Below are 24,984 nucleotides of genomic sequence, written 5' to 3' on the forward strand. Positions count from 1 at the left end.
CCGGAGCTGGGAACTCATCGATTGGCTGAACCCATGACTCCACCGTGGATTTACTTATTCCTTTTGAATATTATTCCTTTTGTTTCTTTTGAATAATATGGGTGTCGACATGCAGTTTACTATCTTTGTGACCCACGTCACCTTCCGCTGAGTCACTCAAGACAGACTCTTACGGTCTTACCCCCGCCCAACCCCACGTGATTCTGCTGTGGATTCTGCCTCTCAGGCGTCTCCTGGGCCCCGCTGCTTCTGTTTCCCCACTACTGCTCCGGTCACGTGTCTCTCAGGACCAGGCACATCCCCAACTGGCCGCCCTGCCCCTGGCTTTACTGCCACACCAGAAGGCTCTGTCTAAAGGGGTGATTACTTCATTTCCTACTTGGAAATGATGGGTCCCAGGCTCCTTGGTTGCTGTACTAGGGCCTCTACCATCTCTCCCTGCTGATTCCCCAGCCTCCAAGCCAGCCGTGCCCAGGCTTCCCTAGGCTACACGCACCTGCTGATCTGGCTAGCCGCTTACTGTTCCCTCTGCCTGGATCTCCAAGCCCAGAGTGCTCTCCCACTCTAAGGATCCTTTCCTTCTTCCAGCCTGCTTACACACTCCTCCACGCCCTTCCTGATGCATGACCAGGCAGAGCTCTTCTTGTCCAAGTCAGGACTGCACCTGCCACTTCCTGTCTGGGACCAAGCTCTTTCCCCTCCATCTCGACTCTATCCTGATTCTACTGTGTACTTCCGTCTCTGTCAGCCCAGGACAAACACATGGCCTGCTGCAATAGCCTCTTTATCACCCTGTTTCCAGTCCTGCCTCACCATGGCCATTTCTCCAGGATGCCACTGGGCAAAGTCCAGATCCAGCAGGTCCCACCTGGTGGCCCTGCGCAGGCTCCAGCTCACCTCCAGGACCCCTGGTGTCTGGCCATCCAGGGCCCGCCCGCCCTCCATGCTCCACAGCTGTCCTCACTGGCCAGCCGTCCGGCCCCCTCTCCCCTGGCCTTTTGTCTGCCTAATGTCCAGCTGGAATCTTATTTCTTCCCAGAAGTCCTTCCAGGGCCACTTGCTTGGTGACCATAGTTATATAGTCCACAGAATCTTTTTAGGTATAATTTAGGTAATTAAGAATCTTTTAGGTAACAAATTTAGTTTTAATTCAATAAAGAAAACTTACACATTTATGGTATAAAATGTAATGTTTTGAAATATTTATACACTGTGGAAGGACTGAATTGAACTAACATGTGCATTACCTTATCTACTTATCTAAGCAATTTTTTTCTTTTTTTTTTTGGTGGTACTGGGGATGGAACCCTTCTCGGGCTACACTCCCAGACCTATTTTACGTTTTTTTTGTTTTGTTTTGTTTTTTGTTTTTTTTTTTTTTTGGAAACAGGGTCTTTTAAGCCAGTGCGGTTTCGAACCAGCGCGATCCTCCTGTCTCCGCCTCCCAAGCATGGGGATTACAAGCGTGCGCCACCACACCCGGCTCATTTTTGTATGTGGAACTGAGGATGGAACTCAGGGGCATTCTACCTCCAAGTTACACTTCCAGCCCTTTTTATTTTTATTTTGACATAAGGTCTCACTAGGTTGATGAGCGTCTCACTACTTATTGTGTCTGTCCTAGAACCTGCAATTCTCCCGTCTCAGCCGCCCAAGCACTGGGATTACAGTGTGTACCACCATACTCTGCTGGCGATTTTCAAGAATGCAATACATTGTTATTAACTACAGTATTCATGCCGTATAACAGATCTCTTGAACTTATTTCTCTAACTAAAGTGTTGTGTTCATTAATAAGCATCTCCTTGCTGTTCTTCTCTCCATAAAAAAAAAAGTTTTTTTTTCCTTATTTGGTACTGGGGATTGAACCCAGGGGGCAGTCTACCTCCAAGATACACCCCTCAGACTTTTTTATTTTTCATTTTGAAACAGGATCTCTCAGCCGAGCACAGCATACACTTATAATCCTAGTACTTGGGAGGCTGCGACAGAAGAATCACATTTTGTGTCCGGCCTCAGCTACTTAGTGAGGCCCTCTGCAACTTAGTGAGACCTTGTTTCCAAATAAGGAATAAAAAAATAGGGCTGGGAGTATAGCTCAGAGGTAGAATGCCCCTGGGTTCAATCCTCAGTACCACACAAAGAGAGAAAAGAAACTGGGTCTCACTAAGTTGTTAAGGGTCTCACAAAGTTGCTGAGATTGGACTTGAACCTGTGATCCTCCAACCTCAGCCTCCCAAGAACTGGGGTTACAAGTGTGCACCACTGTGCCTGGCTGCCACAGAATCCTTATAAATAGTCAGTGGTCTGCACAGCTCGATGAAGTCCTTACCGAGGCCTAAACCAATCCACATGCACTGGATCCCCAGCCCCATTTTCTACCCCCCTTCCTCATATTCAATAAACTGCAGCCTCAAAACCCATACTAGGCTGGCTAGTGGTGCATGGCGTGGATTTGTTCAGCAGCAATGTCCACTGGGCATCTTGTGAGGCTGAGGGATAAAACACTGAGAAAAACAGAAGCAGCCTCTGTTCAAGAAACTTGGTCTCAGAATGAGAAGGTTAGCACTAAACCAATGAAAAAGGGGAGCTGGCTTGGCTTATTTCAGAACAAGGAGGCCAATGTGGTTGGAACATAGAGTATGGGAGAATGATAAGTGTAGAGTTTGGGTGGGTGTAGTGGTACAGGGCTCATGTAGGCCATGAAGGCCTTCTAAGCTTCTACTTTTTCTGAGTGAAATAGAAAACTTTAGAGGACCTTAAGAAAGGCAGTGGAGATACCAGACCTACCATTCTCAATGTCTGGTCTGGCTGCTGAGTGCAGAATTGACTTATAGGGGCCAAGGGTGAAATCAGGGCGAGCAGCCAATCAACAGGCCACCTGCAATAGTACAGGCAGGAGACATTGTGGCTGGGTATAATAATTTATTGACTTAATAAATGAAAGAATGAACAAATTGTTCCTCATTTGTTATCCATCAAAATTGCTTCCAGTGTTGCATTAACATAAATAATGCTATAGGCAATATCTTTGTGTGTAATGCTTATTTTTTATTACTGATATTTTATTCTATTCAGTTATTTTTAGCCTTATCATAGTTTCTTGGGTGCAAAGATGCTTGATCACAGGGAAGAAGCATGCCTATGTTCTTAAAATGCTATCAAATTGCTTTTCATAAGGGGCATTAACACTTTTTTTTTTTTAATGTGTTACATCGAAAAGCAGAAAAGGACCTTCGGCTCTTTCTTCGTGTCAGCACCAGGTTCCTTCCTCCTTAGTGGAGGGCTGGCTTCTCTCATGGGGTCAGAGGAGACAGAGAATGGATACCCGGGCTCCCCTAGCCCCATCAGCCATCAGTAGGATGAGGGTGGGGGCCTGCGGCATGGCCGGCACTGGCCTCACTGGGCTCTCCTAGCTCCCAGGGAGGGAGGAGAGGCGAGAGCAGCTGCCAGGGCCAGGAGCAAGGGGTTCACTGCTTGCACCCCACTCTGCCTCCCCATCGCTGCCTCTGCTAGTCTCCAATCCACTTTATACTTCTATCCCTTCATGGTTTTTCAGCAGATCCTTATTCAATCCAGTTTTCAGGCTCTAATGGTCTGTTACTCTTTCCCAAGCAACATATTTATGTGATTAGAATATTTGATTCCGGATTGTGAAAATTCTTTCACCTAAAATTATTGGGTGGCCAAATCCTCTCCTCCTCTTCCAAAAAAGAGAGAAAGGCAATTTCAAATAAGGAAATAGGCAGCGAGGGAATTTCTTGCGATTGGAGGTGGGGGATGGGAGGGAGCCGTCCCCACATCACATTTTACACAAATGGAGGTCAAGACTTTTCCCACTCTGAGCAAAGAAAGGGCCTCTGCAGATGGCACCCCCTCCTTGCAGCCGCGACAAAGCCCTGTGGGAAGGGGGTTTGGCTTCTTCTTTTTTTTTAAGTGTTTCTTATGGGCTGCAAATTACAAATTATTCTCCTTGCCTTTCACCAAATAATCAACTGGTCCCTGAATCTGAAAGCCCGGCACAATTTAGTTGGAGTCTCAAAATGCGAGGTCGGTTCGGCCCCGCGAAGGCTGTTCAGCTTTTAATTTCTGGAGCAGGACTCAGCAAACAGTCAGACACTTTTGTGGAGCCGTGAAAGTTGAGCTTCGCTGTTTGATAAATGAGCAGACGGGCAGGCAGCCCCTCTTTCTTTTTTTGTATGGATTCAATGAAGCCTGCCTAAAGAACACCACATGCTGTTCTAGCTACTGATCTAACATTCCGCAACATCCCAGCCTTCCAAATTCCCTTTAATTACTCCTGAATCCCACCCTTCTCTCTTTCAGCCTGGGCAGACAGAGCTGGGGGCTTGGGGTGGGGAGAGGAGGGAGCTCTGGAGAGAAACACTTTGTGGAACTGCTGGGATTCTTTTTGGTGGTGGCGGTGGCGAGGTAACTTGTCTCCCTCCTTCCAGGTCAAAGGAAGCCCAGCCTGCAGGACACCCTCACAAGATTTTGTGGGTGCAGTTCTTAAAGAAACATGAGTCATCTTTCATGCCCAACATGACATATCCCAACAATTGCCTTTCTTCAAGATGGAGCAGAGTAGAAAGAGGACCCAGTATCCATGAGCATCCCGAGGTGCCGTGCGCTGATGGAGGTGTGTTATTCTTGGCATTAGAGTTTATCCCAAAAACCACCCTGGAGGGGAGAACGATGGTGCCCTTTTGACAGATGAGAAATGGGAGCTAGGGCAATTCAAGCTGCTTGGATTCACAGACCCTGGCCATTGGGAGAAGCAGGAATTGGTCCCTCTGGTTCTCCTCTCCCTTCTTTCGACTGATATATACACCAGCAAGGTGTCACACTAGCTGTATGGATTTCCCTCTCCTGGCCTGGCCTCAGGAGACAGCCCAGAGCCACATGAGAAAGCCACTTGGTCCCGTTCCTCTACGGATAGCCTCGGACTATGACCCCATATCGCAGCACTGTCTCCAAGCTCAGCCTGATCTCCAAACTCAGCCATCCAACTTTTGGGTCTAAGTTTCCAAAAGCTCAACCCATCCTCAGCAGGCAAAGATTTGCCACCAACAAGAAGTGGTTTACGAGAAATTCCAGGATGATGGCATCAGAACAAATCCTCCTGCTCGTGGGAGGAAGCAAACGCAGGTGTACATCGAGAGTCAAGTGTGCTGAAAACAGTTTTAAAAGGAGAGCTGTGGGGCTTAGTTCAGGGATCATTTGGGTATGCAGAAAGAAAGGTCTTTAAAAATGTTTTTATTGGTGCATTGTAGTCAAAGAAAGGCTTTTCAAATGGCAAGAAATTAGAAACTTAATGCAATGCAAGGTTCCATCGTATAACCATGGACTGTGAAAATCTTGTGGCTTCTTATTAGGAACACACTACTCAAGCCTGTTTTTGATCAAGAAAGAGGAATGATTAGGGAAAGAAGTTGGCTAAAAGAATCTCTCTGTCACAAACTGAAATCTGGAAGTGGAATCTCCCCTTCCCTTTTTTTGCACCCAGGGCCATTCTACCCCCCAGCTACACCCCCAGCCCTAATTTTTATTCTTTATTTTGAAACAGGGTCTCGTTAAGTTGTGAAAAGCCTCACTAAACAGCTGAGGCTGGCCATGAACCTGCCATCCTCCTGTCTCCGCCTCCCACGTACTGGAATTACAAGCACGCACCACCATGGCCGGCTCCTAGTTTATTTTGAAACAGGGACTCAATATGTTGCTGAGGGCCTGGCTAAGTTGCTGAGGACGGAGTCAAACCTGAGATCCTCCTCAGCCTCCCCTGGTCTGAGACTGTAGGCGTGCATCACCACACCCACCTGAATACTTTCTTCTTGGACAGCAGAACTCGTCCCTTTTTCAGAGGAGGAAGAAAAATAATAACAACGAAGCCCGGAGGTATGATGAAGACTCTGAAACATCCTCAGTGTTTTCTCAACACTCAATTAACTTTGGGGGGCGGGGTAGCACTTCCCGAGGACAGCCCCGGGAATCCAAGGGGGAAAGTGCTACAGGTTCCACAGGAAATTCCCCAGGGAAGTTTTATAAGTTCTATAAAAAATCACACATCAGGCGCCATGAGACAAGAGTAAACTTTCAAATCGGATGTGTGGATGGATGACGAAGTCTTGGAAAAAACCCTTCAGGGGTAGAAAGGTAATGGCGAGTCTGTCATCCCTAGAGGGGTACCCTGGACAGCAACCGCAGGAAGTCCCAAAGTCCACATGCGCTGCCCCTAGGCTGACTAGAGAACGTGTCACGTGTGCAGGAGAAACGACGCTCCTTTAGCCAGAATGAGGTGAGTTACATAAGATGCAGGTTAAGTCAAAAATGAAATAATTCTGCAGACGATAATAAGGGAGAGTGCGGGTGGTGGTGGCACTGTGTGTGATGTAGGGAATTTTTAGAACAATTGTTCTCAAAATTGTTCAGAAGGAAGAGCACCCAGTGGGGCTGGAACACTGATATGCTAGCGATGATATGTTAAAAATGTGATGGATCGAAGTACTGAAATATAACTATAATAAACTGCACTCATGGTGACAACTAGCCTGCCCTGGGTGTGTCTACTGGCCGGGCACTGTGCTACCCCGGTCGTCAGCTCAACAGTTCACCAGCTGGTCCCCGTCCTTATGGCACTTTACAGATAAGGAAACTGAGGCCAGGCCCACAGGTGCCCAAGCTAAGATCCTCAATTTAACTTGAGAATGTTTATACCATATTACATTAAAAAAACCGCTATATTAACAAAATACACAATCTGGCTTGAAATCAGATATTCCTGACATTGCATAGGATGTGTGTGCCGTCCTGGGGACTGAACCCAAGGCATTCTACCTCTGAGCTATATACTCAGCTCTTTGTATGTATGTATGTATGTATGTATGTATGTATGTATGTATATATGTATGTATGTATGTATATATGTATGTATGTATATATGTATATATGTATGTATGTATGTATATATGTATGTAGTATTTATTTATTTATTTTGGTGGTACTGGGGGTGGAACCCAGGGGCTTTTCTACCTCCGGGCTATACTCCCAGACCTATTTTATATTTTATTTGGAAACAGGGTCTCACTAAGTTGCTGAGAGCCTCACTCAGTAGCTGAGGCTGGCTTCGAACCTGTGTGATCCTACTGTCTCAGCCTCCCAAGCACGGGGATTACAAGCGTGCGCCGCCCCGCCCGGCTTATGTATGTATTTATTTATTCATTAAATTTTTTTGTGCTACAAGGGATGGACCCCAGGGGTACTCTACCATTGAGCTACAATCCCAGCCTTTTAACTTTTTTTTTTTTTTTTTTTTTTTTTGCAGTACTGGGGATGGAACCCAGGGACATTCTACCTCCCAGCGATACCTCCAGCCCTATTTTTTTATTATTTATTTTGAAACAGGGTCTCACTGAGTTGCAAAGGGCCTCACCAAGTAGCTGAGGCTATCCTCAAACCACGATCTTCCTGTCTCAGCCTCCCGAATGCTGGGATTATAAGCCTGTGCCACCACGCCCGGCTCCTTTTTAGCTTTTTTTTTTTTATGTTGAAAGCGTGTCTCATGAAATTACTGAAACTGGCCTCAAACCAGGGATCCTTCTGTCTTAGCCTCCCAAATACTGGGATTACAGGCTTATGCAACCTCTCCTCACCTCACTCCACAGCACATTCTAAAGGTTTCTAAGAAAAAACGTATGTAAGAATTTAAAGTAGAAAGAAAGTCTGTATAATTAATGTTTTTCCTTTGAAAATTGGAAAGAAACTTCCCCTGAAGGATTGTGAGGATGTCTCCACTAGTCCTCACCTTCTGCGGGTGTGCGGGGACCCTGTCCCCCCGGGGCAGGCAGGAGGCAAGGATGGGCCGTTTGGAGGAATTCTTGAGGAAGAAGGCCACAGCGTCAACAGAAGCACTCTCTCATCCTCATCGCCTTGCCAGGCCCCCACAACTGCTGACACACAGCCCCAAACACGGTTGCCCCAGGGTGTCCAGCAAGGAGGAAGGGGCCAATTATCCATGGAAGAACCACTCTCAGCCCTACCTGCCAATGAGCCCCAGTCCTCACTGGAAAAAGGCAAAATGTAAAAGACAAAATTCATATGCATGTAGCACCTCTGTCACCCCCCTCTCCTTCCCTTGTCTCTGTTTCTCAGTGATACCGGTCCACCACTCCACCCCGCCACCAAGTCCCGCTCGTAGGGGCCCAAGCCTGCACCAAAGGCGAGATCCAGGAACACCCCCCCGGGTGCCTTTGAGTGTCAGTGTCCTCATCTGGGCGGCGAGAGGATCCCACTGTTGGAGCTCTAAGTCCCCCTCGTAAACTCACACGTGCAATGTTAGCAACTGGTAAATAGTAATGACTTATCCCGTCCCGCGCTCGTTGCCTGTTTACAGGCTTCAGTGGGGAATCTGAAGCATCAACGAGCATCCGGGACAGGTGCATTTTCAGAGCTAAAAGGCCTCTTCATGCATTCCGATGGTACTGTCAGAACTGTATAGTACCTGTCCATACATCTGCCTTTTCTGGAAAGTCAATTGCTTGCAATCCATCAAACCCAGCCACGTCACTCCGCACGACTTCATCATCTGAGACTACAGATGGCCCCCCATTTATGATAGCTTGATTTAAGATTTTTTGACTTTGAGGTGGTGTGAAGGTGATAGACACTTAGTAAAAACCGTGCTTTAAGTTTTGGTCTTTTCTGGGCTGGAGATTTGCTGTATGACACTCTCTTGCAGTGCCGATCAGCAGGAAGTGGCATTCGCTATGTGACCATGTGGGTGATATTCTACATATATTACATAGAATATCTACAGATATTCTATGGTGTTGTCAGGAGTTTGTGGACAGGTACTTAATAAATTCCATGAGATACTGCACACTTTTATTATAGAATAAGCTTTGTCTTAGTGATCATCTATAGGTTAATGAAAGTTTTCTGGGTATGTTAAGTAAGGTAAGGTAAGTTAAGCTCTGATGTTCACTAGGTGAGGTATATTATTAAACCAATTTTTAACTGACAATATCTCCAACTCATAATGGGTTTATCTGGATGTAATCCTATTTTAAGTCATGAAGCATCTCTATACTCTATACTCTTTCAGCATTCTTAGCTTATTTTTTTAAAGGGTTTTTTTTTTTTTTTTTGTCTTTTTCTGAACCAGGGATCGAACCCAGAGTGCCACACCTGCAAAGCAGGTGCTTTGCCACTGAGCTACATCCCGGCCCCCTCTTTCAGCATTCTAAGTTCCATTTCAGAACGCCAGGCGTGGTGGTGCACGCTTGTAATCCCAGCGCTTGGGAGGCTGAGACAGGAGGATCGCACAGGTTCAAAGCCAGCCTCGGCTACTAAGTGAGGCTCTCAACAACTTAGTGAGACCCTGTTTCCAAATAAAGTATAAAATAGGTCTGGGAGTATAGCCCGGAGGTAGAAAAGCCCCTGGGTTCCACCCACAGTACCACAAAAATAATAATAATAAACTAAGTTCCATTTCATAGATGTGACATATAAAAGGATGCATGAGCCAGGCATGGTGGCACACGCTTGTAATCCCTGTGCTTGGGAGGCGGAGACAGGAGGATGGCGCAGGTTCGAAGCCAGCCGTGCTGGCTTAAGAGATCCTGTTTCCAAAAATAAAAAAAGTATAAATAGGTCTGGGACTGTAGCCCGGAGGTAGAAGGGCTTCCAGAAACCCCAGTACCACCCAAAAAATTTTGAAAAAAATTGAAAAAAACTGAAAAAAAAGGGATGCATAAATGTCAAAAATGATTTCATGTGAATAAAAATGGTGACCTAACCTCCTTCTTTCTAAGCAATCATTTTTTTATTCCAGGAAAAAAAAAGGACTACATTTTTCTGCCTCCCCAATAGCCAAGGGGGTAGTATTGAGAGGTAATGAAATATCATGGGGCTGGACTCCGGGAAAGTTCCTACAGAGGACTGACTTGGCTTGGAGTTCTGACCTCACTCCCCTTTTTCTCTTCTTTCTACTTCTGGCCTGGAATAATGGCCTTTGGAGTGCAGCAGCCATTTTGGATCGTGCTCTGCCGTCTATTAGGGATTTATTAGAGATGGCAGAGCATGAAGGTAGAAGGAAGGTATGGGTCTCCGATGATTTTATGGAGCTGTCTTATTAGAGCTGGGTTATCTTTTCCTAGATTTGGTTTGTGTAAGAAAAAAATGTCAGATTTACTTAAGGCACTGTTTAGAAATGGGGGGGATGTTTTGTCCAGAGCCCCAACACTATTCCTAACAAATACAACTTCAGATTTCCACCCCGCATTTACTTAATAGAAGAGGCTCCAGTGCTAATTCCTCTGCATTGACTAGAAGTCTGCTATCAACTGCATAGGTCCTAGAGTCAGCAATCTTATCTTTCAATGGGAATAAAAATAGCATCTCTTCTTCCGGTTTCTGGTTCCACATGTAATGAGCTTGGAAGTTGGACACTCTATCCTAATAACACATGAAAAGCTAAAGAAACTGAAAAAATCAACAAATCAAATCTTCTTGGATTCCAAGAGAGAAGGACACGGGCCAAACCCCTGTCCCCAAGACTGGAAAGACCTACAGGAATGACAGCTTGCCGGGGCAGAGACTCGGAGTGGAGGCAGCTGTGGGAAAACTGAGCTGAATTGATGAGTTGCTGGAGGTTCCGTGTGGACAAGTATGAGAACTAAAAATAACTCCAGGGGACCCAGTCAGAGGGGCCTACACAGTCTTGTGGGATTTAACCCCACGATCTGGAATAGGCTCCCATAGTAAACATCAGAGGAAAACCCCCTTATATTGCTGACAGAGGGGAGGGGGAAAGGAGTTAATTTAAAATATGCCAGAGTATTCTGTCCTACTTAACCAGGCCCGCCCTCAGGAGAAACTAGTTAACCAGAGTCTGATAAAGCCTGCTGGGGTTCGATCAAAGAAAACAGTAAAAAATATAAAAGCCTCACCAGGTTGCTGATGCTGGCTTTGAGCAGGTACAAGCTACCACACCTGGCTCCAGAATGGGACAATTTCTTGAAAACACATTTTGCAAAACATCGCACAAAAAGAAACAGACAGTCAGAATAGGTACTCCAAAATGAATTAGATCAATAATTAATAACCTTCCACAAAAGAAAGCACCAGGCCCCAAACAGAACAGAGGGCCTACAAATAGAACCACATAACTATAGTCAACAAGTCTATGACAAAGACGTAAAATCAAGACACTGGAGTAAAGAGAACGTTTTCAACAAATGGTGCTGGAATAGTTATTCCATCCGCGTGGAAAAAAATCTAGACACAGGCTTCACATCATTTACAAAAATTAACTGAAAATGGATCACGACTCCAAACATAAAACAAAAAATCATAAAAGTCCTGGGAGATAATATAGGAGAAAACCTAGATGACTCTGGATGTGGTGACGACATTTAGATATGACACCAAGGGCCCAAACCAGGAAAGAAATAATGGGGAATCTGGACGTCATGAAAACTGAAAGGTTCTGCTGTGTGAAAGACAGTGCTGAGAGAATGCGAACAAAGTCCCAGGCTGGGAAGCAGTATTTTTGCACAAAATGCATTTGATAAAGAACCATGATCCGAAATATACAAAGAACTGCTAAAACTCACCAGGAAGAAAGCAATCCAATAAAAAACAAATTAACCAAAGACCTTAACAGAGATCTCAACAAAGATACACAGATGACAAACAAAAGCTGGGAATGGTGGCACAAGCCTGGAATCCCAGACTGAGGAGGCTGAGACAAGAGGATTGCAGGCTTGAGGCCAGCCTCAGCAATTTAGTGAGACCCTGTTTTAACATAGAAAGTAAAAACGGGTGGGGGTGTATCTAGGGGGTCGAATGCCCCTGGTTTTCCATGCCTAGTACACACACACACACACACACACACACACACACACACACAAATGGTTTACTTATATATCATCAGATTAACACAGATTAAAATAATGACATAGTTCTATCCACATCTTTGAATGGCAAACCTGGAACATTGACACTGTTGAAGATGTGAAGCCAAGACTCTCCCTTACGGCTCGAATGGTGCGGCCACTCTGGAAGACAGCTTGACAGTTTCTTAGGAAACGAATCACCCTCCTGCCTGCAATCCGGCCGTTTCTCTCTGTGGTGTTTACTCACAGGAGCTAAAAACTTACATTCACACACAAACCTGCACGTGGAGGTTTCCTGCAGCTATTTTTGTAATCGCCAGCACTTGGAATAGATGAACACGCTGTGAGATATCCGCACAGTGTATTATTCGGTATTAACAAGCAGTGCGCTGTTGGGCTGAGGATGCAGCCGCCATAGAGCCCTTGCCGCGTAAAGTGTGAGGTCCCAGGTTCGGTTCCCAGTACAAAAACCCACAAACAAAACAAAAGACTTTTATAAGGAAAAACAAAGGAGCTATCAAACCATGAAGAGACTACACATTACTAAGCGAAGAAGTCAATCCGAAAAGACCGTGTTCCTATGGTTGCAGCTATGTGATATTCCAGAAAAGGTGAATCTATGGAGACAGAGAAAAGATCAACGGTCCCCAGGGATTGGGAGAAAGGAGGGGATAATAAGCGAGGCGCGGGGGGTTGGGGGGCAGTGGAAATATCCCGCACAGTACTATGATGATGAATGCATACAGTGCATGAATGCTTTGCACATTGACCCAAATTCAGGGACTGCGCAACACCAAGCGCGAAGCCTCGCGTGAGGCATGGACTCTGGATGAGGCCACTGCATCGGTGGAGGGCCATCCATTGCAAAGAGCGTGCCGACCGCTCTGCTGGCGGATACTGGTTGTGAGGAAGCTGTGCGGGGAGAAGGGAAATCTCGGTACCTTCCTCTTGGCTGTGAATGCAAAACCGCTCTTTGGAAGAATATCTTAAACAAAAAGCCAAAACCACAGCACGCCATTCACAGAATGTGCGAGGAGTAGATGACAAAGCCCATGCCCAGGGGCGAGAAAAGACTGAGCCCTCATCGCTTTGTGATTTCCTGTTGAAAGTTATTTCCGGCTAATATGGCAAGAAGACTCGTATGCTTGTAAGGTGCGCTGCCCACTTGATAGACGGAAGGAGTGAAGTCTAGAGAGAGAGAGAGAGAGGGACGTGGCCGTGGCTTTGAGAGCAATAGGTCCTCAAGGCTCAGATCGCATCATGACCATTCATCTGTTATGCACAATGGAATTTTACTCGACCGTCAAGGACACAAAGTAAGTCATTTGCAGGATGATGGTTGGAAAGAGAGAACATGATCTAAGTGGGGTCAGTAAATGGCAAAGAGTTGTATGTTTTCCCTCATACGTGGAGGCTAGAGAGACATTGAGTAACCAGAGAGACCTCCTAGAAAAGAGTAGACTCCAATGGGGCGAGGGAGAGGGAGGGGGACGATGGAGAGGCGAGGAAGGTAACAGCTTAAATAATGCTGTGTAAGCCGGGTGTGTAGCGCACGCTTGTGATCCCAGCATCCAGGAGGCTGAGACAGGAGGATCGCGGTTCGCAGACAGCCTCAGCTACTACTTTGTGAGCCCTTTGGCAACTGAGTCCCTGCTTTCAAATAAAGAATAAAAAATAGAGCTGGGGTGTAGCTTAGAGGTGGAATGCCCCTGGTTCCATCCCCGGCACCACAAATAATAATAATAATGCTATGTACATATATGAAATTATGAATACCAGAGACACCAAGTGTTGTGTGCGAGCATATTCCTATTACACCATATCTCATTTTGATGCATAATTTTAATGCTCAGTGAAAGTATTTTTTGTGTGTGTGGGTCCGGGATGGAACAGGGGTGGGGTGGATTCAACCTCTGAGCTACACCCCCTGCCCTATTTTTATTCTTTATTTTGAAACAGGGTCTCACTAAGTTGTGGAGGGCCTCACTAAGTAGCTGAGGCTGGCCGTGAACCGCGATCCTCTGGTCTCAGCCTCCCGAATGCTGGGATCACAAGCGTGCGCCACCGCACCCGGCAAAGTATTTTTTTTTTAAAGCTGGCATTATTAGAAACTCTTGTCCTCAGGACAATGTTGACCCTCCATAACTGTTGAAGAAAATATTCTCTCACCTTAAAACCTCCACAGGAACTTATTTTACAAGTGCGTGGAAAGCAACTCATTTGTAAGTTAATGTTCTCTTTGCTCAGAAACCTAGGGCCCCGTTTTGCTTCCTGAGAAGGCTTACTCAGCCCGTTGGCTAAATGCAACAATGCTCCATCCCAGCCTGGGTGGAGTCTTTGCTTTAGAGTTTCCAAAAGATGAGTGAAAAAACAGAAGTAAGATGTTTTTGGTAAACTGAGAATGCCTACTTTGGTTTTCATGGGTCTTCAAGGGTGGTGGGTTGGGAAGGTCCCCCACCCCAAAAGGCAGCGTTTCCTCCTCTGCGCCCCTCCAGTCCTGATCACAGCTCAGGAGACACATCTGTCTTGTTTTACGGTCATGCACGTATGCATGTCCCTTCTGCAGGGCTATGGCTGCCTTCCTCTCTCCATCCTCTCTCCCGGCACAGGGCAGCCCACGGTGGACATGAGGTTAAGCGGCTATTGAGTCAGTGGGTGAGCCCTGATGCTAAGGGAGAGAGCAGAATGGGAAATGCTGGCAAGGGGTGTCCACAGCGCCCAGAACGCCCCCATTGGGAAGGCTTGAAGAGCATTTCTCAACTAAAATGATCAGCACACTTAATCTTTGAGGTATAGAAAGGCTAAGATTTCTTTTCCAATTTCCATCCCCGGGGAGGTCACCGGGTGACTGCCGGTGACACCAAAGTCAAAAGACAAGGTTAGGATGAAACGTGTCTCCATACGTACCCACCACTCCTGAAATAACTCGTGCTGTGGAAACGAGATGGCTCTGAGGGCTGGGGCAGCATGTCCCGGGACCACACCCCGTCCACCCCGTACTGGCTATGTGACCTTGGGAAAATCGCCTCTCAGCCACAAAGCAGGAATATTAACAGTGCCCACCTCACGGAGGTGTTTGGAAGATCCAATGAAACTGACGTATGCAAAGTCCTTAGAGAAGTGGTAGATACACAGAAAGCCCTACGTCAAGTTTTGCTGTTTAATTTTCAGGGAACTCTGAATGTTGTGTTCTACATTAGACTCAGCTAGGAACTTCTCTTATCTGTTTAAGAGAATTGCCTATTGAGGTTAGAGCTGTAGCTCAGTAGTAGAGTACTTGCCTAGCATGTGTGAGGCCTCAGGTTCAATCCTCAACACCTCAGGTTCAATGGGAGGAGGAGGAGGAGGAGGAGGAGGAGGAGGAGGAGGAGGAGGAGATTGTCTATTAATAGATAAGCTTGAAGCTGGGAACACACTTGTAATCCCAGCATTTGGAAAGCTGAGACCAGAGGATCAAGGTTCCTGGGCAGCCTCAGCTACTTAGTGAGGCCCTCCGCAACTTAGTGAGACCCTGTTTCAAAATAAAGAATAAAAAGCTTGTAATCCCCACGCTTGGGAGGCTGAGACAGGAGGATCACACAGGTTGGAAGCCAGCCTCAGCTACTTAGTGAGGCTCTCAGCAACTTAGTGAGACCCTATTTCCAAATAAAGTATAAAATAGGTCTGGGAGTATAGCCTGGAGGTAGAAAGCCTCTGGGTTCTACCCCAGTGCCACCAAAAAAATAAATGAATAAAGAAAGAAAGAAAAAAAAGGAAGGAAGAAGGAAAGAAAGAAAGAAAGAAAGAAAGAAAGAAAGAAAGAAAGAATAAAAAAATAGGGTAGGGGTGTAGCTCAGAGGTCAAACACTCCTGGGTTCCATCCCAGACCCGCCAAAAAAAAAGAAGCTTAGTCTTAGACAATTTGGGATTCTTAGCGTGTACCACCACACCTGGCTACCAACTAGACTTTTAGTCCCTAAAAGGTCTAAATTATGAACAAGAGCCTTGTTTTTATAATCAATAACCACAAAGCTGCCATGAAGTCACCAAGGATCATGAAATCATAGCCAAACTTTGAGCTCAGCAAAGGTATTTTCTGTGCACACCTCACTGGGGCTGATCCGTTTCATGCAGCAGTTACACCTGTTGGACTTCTCTGAGTCTCTAATAACCAGACTATAACCCTAGCAGTGCAGTGGGCTACCCCTTCTCCCAAGAACAGGCCTCCAGGGCGACTCCCAGCCACCAGAGGGAAGGGCTGGCCGGGCGGGGTGGTAGGAGAGCGGCTGGAGGGAGCACATCCCTTCAGCCAGTGCGCTGGAGAGCCACAGGGAGCCCCTGACGCACACGCAGAGCTTTGCCCAGCATGTGGGTGACAGTCATAGCTGAGGTCGCTGACAGCTAGGAGAAGCACTCAAAGAGCCCGCTGGCCTGATGACTCTTGTTCTCGTTCCTAACCTCCCACCCCCCAACCCCGGAGGGGCCAAACAGGAGCAAGAAAGCGCCCCGCAGACCCCATGCCTTCCCTGGGGGAAATTCTGAGCCTCAGGGAGAATTTCTGAGGAGACTGAAGTTATTTGTTTATTTATTTGTTTGTGTATTTGTTTATTTTGCGGGTCTGGGGATGGAACCCAGGGGCATTTGACCTCTGAGATACACCCCCTGCCCTATTTTTTTATTCTTATTTTGAAACAGGGTGTCACTAAGTTGCAGAGGGCCTCACTAAGTAGTAGCTGAGGCTGTCTGCGAACCGTGATCCTCTGGTCTCAGCCTCCCGAATGCTGGGATTACAAGAGTGTGCCACCACACCCGGCTGAGACTGAAGTTTTAAGTTAAACTGAACCAGACCTTTTTGGGGGGAATGTGGGGTTGTTTTGCTTGGGGATTGAACTCACGGGCAGTCTACCTCCAAGCTATACCCTCAGCCCTTTTTACTTATTTTTTATTTATTTTTATTTTTTGGTGGTACTGGAGTTCCTAGAAACCCTTCTACCTCTGGGCTACACTCCCAGACCTATTTTTATATTTTTATTTGGAAACAGGGTCTCTTAAGCCAGTGCGGATCATCCTATTTCCGCCTCCCAAGCGCGGGGATTACAAGCGGGCGCCACCACGCCCGGCTCTCCCCTCAGCCCTTTTTAATTTTTGTTTTGAAACAGGGTCTTGCTAGATCGCTGAGAATCTCACTCTGTTGCTGAAGCGTGAACTGGACTTTTTAATAGCTGGGGATGAGCTATAATTATGCAACCAATGTGATGGCTGAACCTATTAGGCTCCAGGCAGTGGGATCTCCCCTGGGTCATCCAGGGTTGGAGAAGGAAGGCTTGACAGAGAACTCTGAAGGCAGCTCTTCAAAGTAAGTAAAAATATAGCCAGTTTCCATCTGTTCCTCAGCCGGTTCATCCCTGCTCAGTAAACAGGCTACTGGAAATGGATAAAATGTCAATTTCATATGGTTTTCATGAAGGTTAGACAAGTTCACATGGATAAAAATGAGTCACAGAGGTCCTGGCAAGTAGTATTAGTATCAACCAGTCAGGCTTTGCCAAGTATATTAGAGCTTATTGAGTGCCAGGCACTGTTGTGGGTGCTGGGGCTGCCTAATAAATAAGAAAGTTCTTGTGAAGCTTCTGTCCTAGGGAAGGAGACAGATCAAACAGAGCAGCTACACACACACACACACACACACACACACACACACACGCACACGTGCACACACGCACACGCGCGCACACACACAAACACACACATGCGCGCGCAGAACAATTGTATAATAGCAGAAGGAAAAGGTAGCTGTCTTTATGGTGTATTCTCTCATATATACTGTGTATACATACATATATTCATATATATTTGGGGGACAGTTCCCATAGCAATGAATACAAATAAAGACAAATAAAACATGATAAAGAAGTAGAGGTGGGATGGAGTGGAACCAATTTTAGATAATGGTCATTTCTTCTACTAGTAGAGCACTTTATAATTTCAAACAATGTTCTCATAAGAAGCGTCTCATTGTATCCTTAGAATACTTTGGTGAGGGATTAATACAGTCTAACGGTAAATAAATGGGGGCTTAGTAAAGTCAGGTGACTCCAAGCCACGTACCCTTTCGCTACTCTAGTCAAAAGCAAATGCAGGAAGCAAATGCAGGAAGGAGACCAGTGTGGCTGGAGGCGTCAGCATTCCCCTGCACTTCCAAAATTAATTCCAGAACCCAGAGTCGACATCTTACTGAAGCCGATGCCTGTGGAGCAGGGCCACAGACTATGAGAGAGGATTTACTTTTCAGACCTCTTTTGCAGCGAAGCCACTGCCACCGTCCACTTTATCAGAACAGTATCCCAGCCTGTTTCTCCTCTGTTCACTGGCATGCTGAATAGGGGACTGCCATCAGTATATTTTTTTCATAGACCTCAGCTATGTTTAGTTATTGAAGCTCGCCAACTCTGACTTGAAAGCTCATGGATGAATCTTAAGTTTGGATGGATCTGCTCAGAGGAAGACTGCCCACAATCACACCCCAAGGTTTCACAGAACAACCAGTCCTTTTCTCTGGAGGAGGTGGCAGCTGCAGCATGCTGCGGCTCCAGGAAAGGCACGCGTGTCTGGGATTCCAATTCAACAAGCTCACTGTGGAAACCCTCAGCTGGCACCACCTGTCTGTCCCCTGTGGCTGGAAGGACGGTCCCGATCCCAGTGCATTTGAAATCGCGGGCAAGGCAGCTGCAGAGAGTGTTTGCATTTGTGCTTCTGATACCATTAGAGTGTGTCCCTGCTTTAGGACTGAAGATGAGACCAAGCTTGAATGCTTTTTGAAGCGACTGTTTTGGAAATGGCTGGCATTGTAATTTTTCTTAGGGAGGAAATTTACCGTTTGAAGAAATATTTGGAAAGCCATTTGGAGTGAGACACCTATGTGTGCAGAAAGGTCAGCAAAAACCAATGATCCAAGGAGAGAGGAAACTGGAGAGGAGTTGTCCCAAGAAGGAAGGAGAAAGAAGAACAAGTGGAAAGGAGGAGGAAAGGGAGACAGCAGGGTAGAGAAGGGCTGGGACTAGTTGTGGGAGGTGGATGAGGACCGATTACCTCTACCGCGCTGGGAGCCTGAAGGACCGTTTTGGATGGGGGACATCTGTCTCTGTCCCTGTCTGGCGTGTAACTTCTACAAACGTCAGTCTACTAGGCTCACAGAGGACTGTGGGCTGTCTTGTGAAAAGCAAAGAAGACGGTGTGTTTCATCCCTGGCTCACCATGGGATAGAAAGGGTCTGGCCCATTGGACCTTCTGTGGTGATGGAGCCCTTTCCAATATGGTAGCCTTCAGTCACAGGAAGCTATTGGGTATGTGACCTGTGGCCGGTGCAGCTGCTAATGAACTGACTTTCTTATTTCATGTCACTTTAAGTAAGTTTAACAGCCTCATGTGGCCAGTGACTGCCATCCTGACCTGTAAAGGGGTAGAGAGAGGTGGCCGCGGGAGAAAGAGTCCCACGTCAAGGTGACCCTGAAATTGCAAATGCCTTGGGATTTGCTGAAATCTTGAGACTGCCTTGGGACTTAAAATGGAATGGAACGAGAGGCCTGAGGGGGAGGAACAGACTTCAACTAATTTTACCCAGAACGTGGAAACCCCAGGCTGACAACTGGGTTTCAGAGGCAGCTGATTTTAAAAAAAGAAATAGAGGTTCTTTACACAGGTAAATTAGGGTTTTTAAACATGGTAACTCTTGCTTCTTCAGAACCTAAGCTAGCAAATGGATGTTTATGTCCGTGCACAAATATCTCATGGAAATTCCTAACACCCACAGTTGGGATGGCACGTGGTGGATGCTTAATAAATCTCTGAGTTACTGGTAACTGAGTCAACAGCTTTCCATCATCCACCATCATGACCCCTTGGATTCTCCTGTGAGGAGGCTGAGACCACCAAGGACCAGAGGTTGAACGATAAGTCCAGGAGAAAGCCGGGCGTGGTGGCCCTTGCTCGTAATCCCAGTATTTGGGAGGCTGAGACAAGAGGATTACAGGTTCATGGACAGCCTCAGCTACTTAGTGAGGCCCTCTGCAACTTAGTGAGACCTTGTTTCAAAATAAAGAATAAAAAATAGGACTGGGAGTATAGCCCGAAGCTGGCCCCTGGGTTCCATCCTAGTACTGAAAAAAAAAAAAAGTCCAGGAGAATCAGAATTTCCAACTTATCCTTCTATCCATATCTAGCTGAGACGTACCACTAGCCTCTGCCTCGTGGCTGCCCGGAAAAAGTATGCAGATGAGAGTGGCGCTCGAGGACCACAGACCCCGAGGCAGCCCCACTGTAAATTGGTCTTCATTCTTCCCCCTGCTGGACTGAGCCCCTTCGAGGCGGAGCGCATGCTGGGCTCCTTTCTGGTCCCACCACCACCACCACCCAATACAGTGCCTGCAACAAAGGCCCGCTGAACCGGTGCTGAGACTAAAGAAATGAATGACTAAAACAGCAAAGGTGGTTTCTCTGTCGACTTTTTTCAAAAACTCTTGTCACCTTGGAGAAGGAGCATGGATGCCTCACAAGAACACGTTTGCCCTCCTGAGTCTCCCTGCAGTGCCCTCCCCAGGGAATGAATGGAGCCATTTCTCAGGCAGGCGGTTTGAACTCTCCATAGGATTTGGCTCTGGCCCGATACTGCTTTTTGGTTTGTTTTTATTTTTGGTTGCTTGCTGACGATTTTTTCTCTTGGGCGTCTGTAATGGGAATTTCTGAAACTTACACACTGACCTTTTTCTACCATTTCAGTCCTTCGTATGCCTGCTCCCAGGAAACTGATAAAGAACGGGGGTATAGAACAAGCCTGCCTGTTTAATGTTAGCAGATGCAATTTAAAAAAAAAAAAAGCAAATGAAAGAAAGAAGACTTTACCTGTATTGACCCAAGTTAAATTGATTTTTTTTTTTGGTATATTGCTTAGACTTTTAACCATTAAGTAAATAAGTGATTGGTGACTATTCAACAGCTTTCCCTGATGTTAATAGGAATAATGGACGCTAACGTTTTTGTGTGTGCGCGCACATAGCCCTAAACGTAGAACATGTTTTTATCACGAGGTGGATAGAGGAGAGTCAGGTCTATGGTGATATTGTAGATACAGGACTCCTACTTTCAGGGGAGGACTCCCAAATCTCCAATTTAATGACACAGGGCCACTTCCCAGGGTCTCCAAGGTGCTCACGTTACTAAACCAAGCAGCTTGTCTGGCTCAGGCTCACTGATGTACATTTAAGACATTTGTGTGTTCAATCTGTGCTTCTCAGGAAAAGAAGTTGCTTCGTGCAAATTAAACATGGAGGCAATTCAAGTGAGACAGTCTCTCCTTACTTCGTCATGTCCCTGGATTGTTTGAAACTTTTACAGCAAGGCATCACCAAATACTTCACATTGTTTTGCTTTGGTATTCCATCTGCTATTGCTTTGTTACAATTGTCTGAAATTTCGGCAAGAAAAATATTACAGCCAGGTTACCGAAGCATCTATTTCGGTAACTTCAAAAAACAAGAGCTAAGACACTTTAAAATTCTTAAGAGACCGTGCGTAAATTACTCAGAGTTGGTGGGGGGCGCGAGGTGGGGTTGGGGTCGCCAGGTGGGGCGCTGCTCACCTTCCCGAAGCTGGCTGCGTTGACCGGCTGGGTGTCATTCTTCTCACAGAAATCGAGGTAGTGCATGTAGAGGGCGCTGCGAGGGATGCAGACGCCTTCTGCAATCTCATAGTTCTCCTCCAGCCTAGGGAGACAAAGGCCCGTGAGCAAATAGGGCTGCCTCCCCCAGCAGTTCCCCAGAACTCTTGCCACTTTCCTCCAGAGCTGGGCAGACCTCAGCCATCGCTCTCTTCCTACACCTGGGGAGACTGGGGCCCACAAAGACAAACCAAGCTGTCCGAGATCAGGCCCCAGTTAGGAGGCTAGCAGGATTGAAGTTCTGGCCCCTTTGGGGGGTGAACCCTGGCCTCTTTTCCAGCTCTGATTCCCAAGCCTTCTGTCTGTGCTCATGCTGACCTGGCTACATGCTGGCTGTATCAGGTCACCCCAAATTTCAAAAAGAATACAAGATGTTGCAGGCTGCCTGCTGAGCCAACTTCAAACCATACCTCTGCATGTGGAGCCCTTTCTTTGGTCTGCCTGCCTTCCTTCCTTCCTTCCTTCCTTCCTTCCTTCCTCCCTTCCTTCCTTCCTTCTCTCTCATTCTTTCTTTCTTTCTCTATTTTCCTTCCTTCCCTCCTTTTTTGGAGATTTAATCCAGGGGCATTCCACCTCCAACCTATATCCCCAGCCCTGTTTATTATTTTTTATTTTTGAAAGAGGGTCTCTATACGTTACTGTGGGTCCTGCTACATTGCTGAGGCTGACCTCGAACCTGCAATCCTCTTGCCTCGGCTTCCCAAGTACTGGGATTACAGGTGTGCAGCACCACGCTCAGCTTTGCAGAGCCATTTCGAATAGGTAAGAGCCAAAGGATGCGGGTGTCAACATCTTGGAGCTTCTTGGTTGACAAGAGCCAAGGACAAGGACTGCCTAAGAAAACAACTGCTCCAGGAGAGGCTGCAGAGCTGGGCAGCCATTAGCCCTGACTGGAGGGCGGCTCCGTGGCCACAGTAGGGACTTGGCCTCTTGGTTACTTTAGGATCCCCTGCTCCCCTGCTGTACTAGGATTAAGGACTCTATCCCCATCCCTTCCTAATGAGTATAGGTCAGGCCTTCTGTAGGAGAGTTTACTCTCAGCTGAATTCACATCCCACCCTAGTCACTGGCTGACACGGTGACCCTGGGCAAGTTACTTAACCTCTTGCCCCAGTTTTTCTTAGGAGGTGATGAGCTGACGGGTGACACGCTGGAGCCCGTGGCCTGATGTGCGTGGTAAGCGTTTAATAGATGTCAGCCCTCATCAGCATTCATTTTTCTTTTCTATAAAACCTTTTTAGGCTCCTTTGTAACCAGACTCTGAGATATTGAAGATAGAAAAGAAAACCAGGTAGAGATGGGGTTATTATTTTCAATTAGTTTTTTTTGTTGTTGTCATAGACATGCTGAAAGATCGAGCGCCTCTTCCCACTAGACCGCCGTGGACCTGGCAGCGCGGGAGCCCTTTTGGGGCCTTCAGAGTCTGGGATGTATGCTGCTCCATAACTCACCAGCAGAAACCTTTTCTTCTTTGATCACCAATTGGACTTCAGGAAACAACCCAAAGCCATTCGGCGCCAAGTTTGGGGGATAAAGTGACAAATAACCCTTTTTTCCCAAACTTTTTTTTTTCTTTATTGGAGGAGTCAAAAATAAGGCATGATTCTGAAGCAATGAAATACATGTCCTCAAGTGGCTTCAAACTCTCCTGAGAACACTTGCCAAAGAAGTGGCCCAGCGCTGTCGTAACCCAAGTGGAATGAGGACACACACGGCTTCCCGAGGTGCCCACTTGAAAGGGCAGCACTCATTCAGTCCCTTCCAGCGTGCGAGGGGGAGAAAACCAGCCTGGGCATTTCAGAGTCAAACCCCATGTCTGAATACGACCCTGGGGACACGGGCCGATGATGGAGCCCGGTGCCGAGTGGCCCTAGCCGTTCCACCCACACCCCGCTCTTCTGGGAAGGGGACACTGGAGACTCCTAATGCTTTTCAGAAATGTTCCAGGAAATGATTTATGTAAGACTCTCTAGGTGACCACATGCCTCGAGGCATCTGAGTCACCTCCCCATCCTTGAAGGCCGGCACATTCCTTGGCACACACTAGATGAGCAGCGAGCGTTTGATAGGCAGTTTCTTTCTGTCAAAAACGATTTACTGATCTCGTCTCACCTGCCAGGTGCTGCGGCTGTCATGGTAAGCAAGATGGTTCTTGGTGCATACAGCAACAGATTTATGGGAGGCATGGGTAATTAATTCAACAAACACCTGCTGAGGACCAGGCACTTGTTCTTGACGCTAAGAAATTGTCATGAGTGTGGACATGGTGGTGCGCGCCTGTCATCCCAGTATTTGGGAGGCTGAGACAGGAGGATTGCAGGTCCAAGGTCAGCGTCAACAAACTTAGTGAGACTTTGTTTCAAAATTAATTAATTAATTAAAAAGGCTGGGGATGTCTCGGAGGTAGAAAAGCCCTAGGGTTCAATGCCTAGTATCAAGAAATAAAAAAGAAACAGGGATGACTTAAATAGAAGCCTGTCCTAAAAGCGCGTGGGTCCCCACCATTCACAAATTGGAACCCTAAATGTGCCTCCCTGTGGGAAGCTGGTTTCAGATAGAAAACAGGTTTCTTAGGACGGTCCTAGCTTCAGGTCCATTATGAATGAGAATCAGCCTGCAAGGTTAGCCTGGAATCCCAGCTGCCATTCACGGTACTGTTTCTCTGTAAAAGTGAGTTCAGAGGTCCAAGTCACCGGCCCAGGCACAGGCCCACCGTGCCGACGCGGGGACATCTGAACAGGACGGCCTTCACACCCCGGGGCTCACAGGCATGCTTTGTTAGCCCCGAGCGGTGTTGGCCCAGGACATTTCACATAAGAATCTGGATTTCTGGCTTCTTGTGAAAAAGCTGAGATCTGGCAACCCCGGGGCCCATATCCCCACAGGACAAGAATTGGCCAGAGTGAGATGTGCCGGGGTTGGCAGAGTCCTAGCTCCTCCCCGCTTCTCTTACGCCAAGTCTCCTTTCTGTTCCTTGTCTGGCTCCCGTGGGCACTTGCGCTGGCCTAAGACATGACCTGGGTCCTAGTTTGCTTTGCATTCTGTTTGGGGAGAATTGTACACAGAAAATAAGAGTAACTACTATAAACTCCTCACTGTGGGGGCTGGTCTAGCTCGGAAAACAGAAGACCTGTGTGTGGATGAGAGTAGATGATTAAACTTTCAGAGAGGAATTAGAATTGGAATTTTATAACAACAGGCGACATCCAGCCTTTGTTGACCTTTTACAAGACGCCGGGCACTGGGTCCCCATGATTGCTGGATCCTCACATTAACCGCCTGAGGGGGGCATTAAACCCATTTTTCAGATTAGGAAACAGGCTTCAACCTTGTAACTCAGTTGCTAACACGACTGGTAAACAGAGTTTGTCTCGTGTGAGTCCTCTGTGATACTTAGCC

The 24,984-nt window shown here is 46.9% G+C and overlaps 1 protein-coding gene across 2 annotated transcripts in view; it reads right to left on the reverse strand.

Annotated features, from left to right (window-relative positions):
- RFX4 (regulatory factor X4) overlaps window positions 1-24,984 on the reverse strand; it is a gene marked incomplete at both ends in the record, with an annotated part of 160,628 nt that overhangs the window by 72,886 nt on the left and 62,758 nt on the right. For both annotated transcript variants that reach the window (XM_080706411.1, XM_080706410.1), the window contains one exon: window positions 21,508-21,631. In XM_080706411.1, coding sequence (XP_080562537.1) covers window positions 21,508-21,631 — 124 coding nt within the window. The remainder of the gene's footprint in view (window positions 1-21,507; window positions 21,632-24,984) is intronic.

The sequence above is a fragment of the Muscardinus avellanarius genome (genome assembly GCF_963383645.1).
Source record: "Muscardinus avellanarius genome assembly, chromosome: 11".
NCBI lineage: Eukaryota > Metazoa > Chordata > Mammalia > Rodentia > Gliridae > Muscardinus > Muscardinus avellanarius.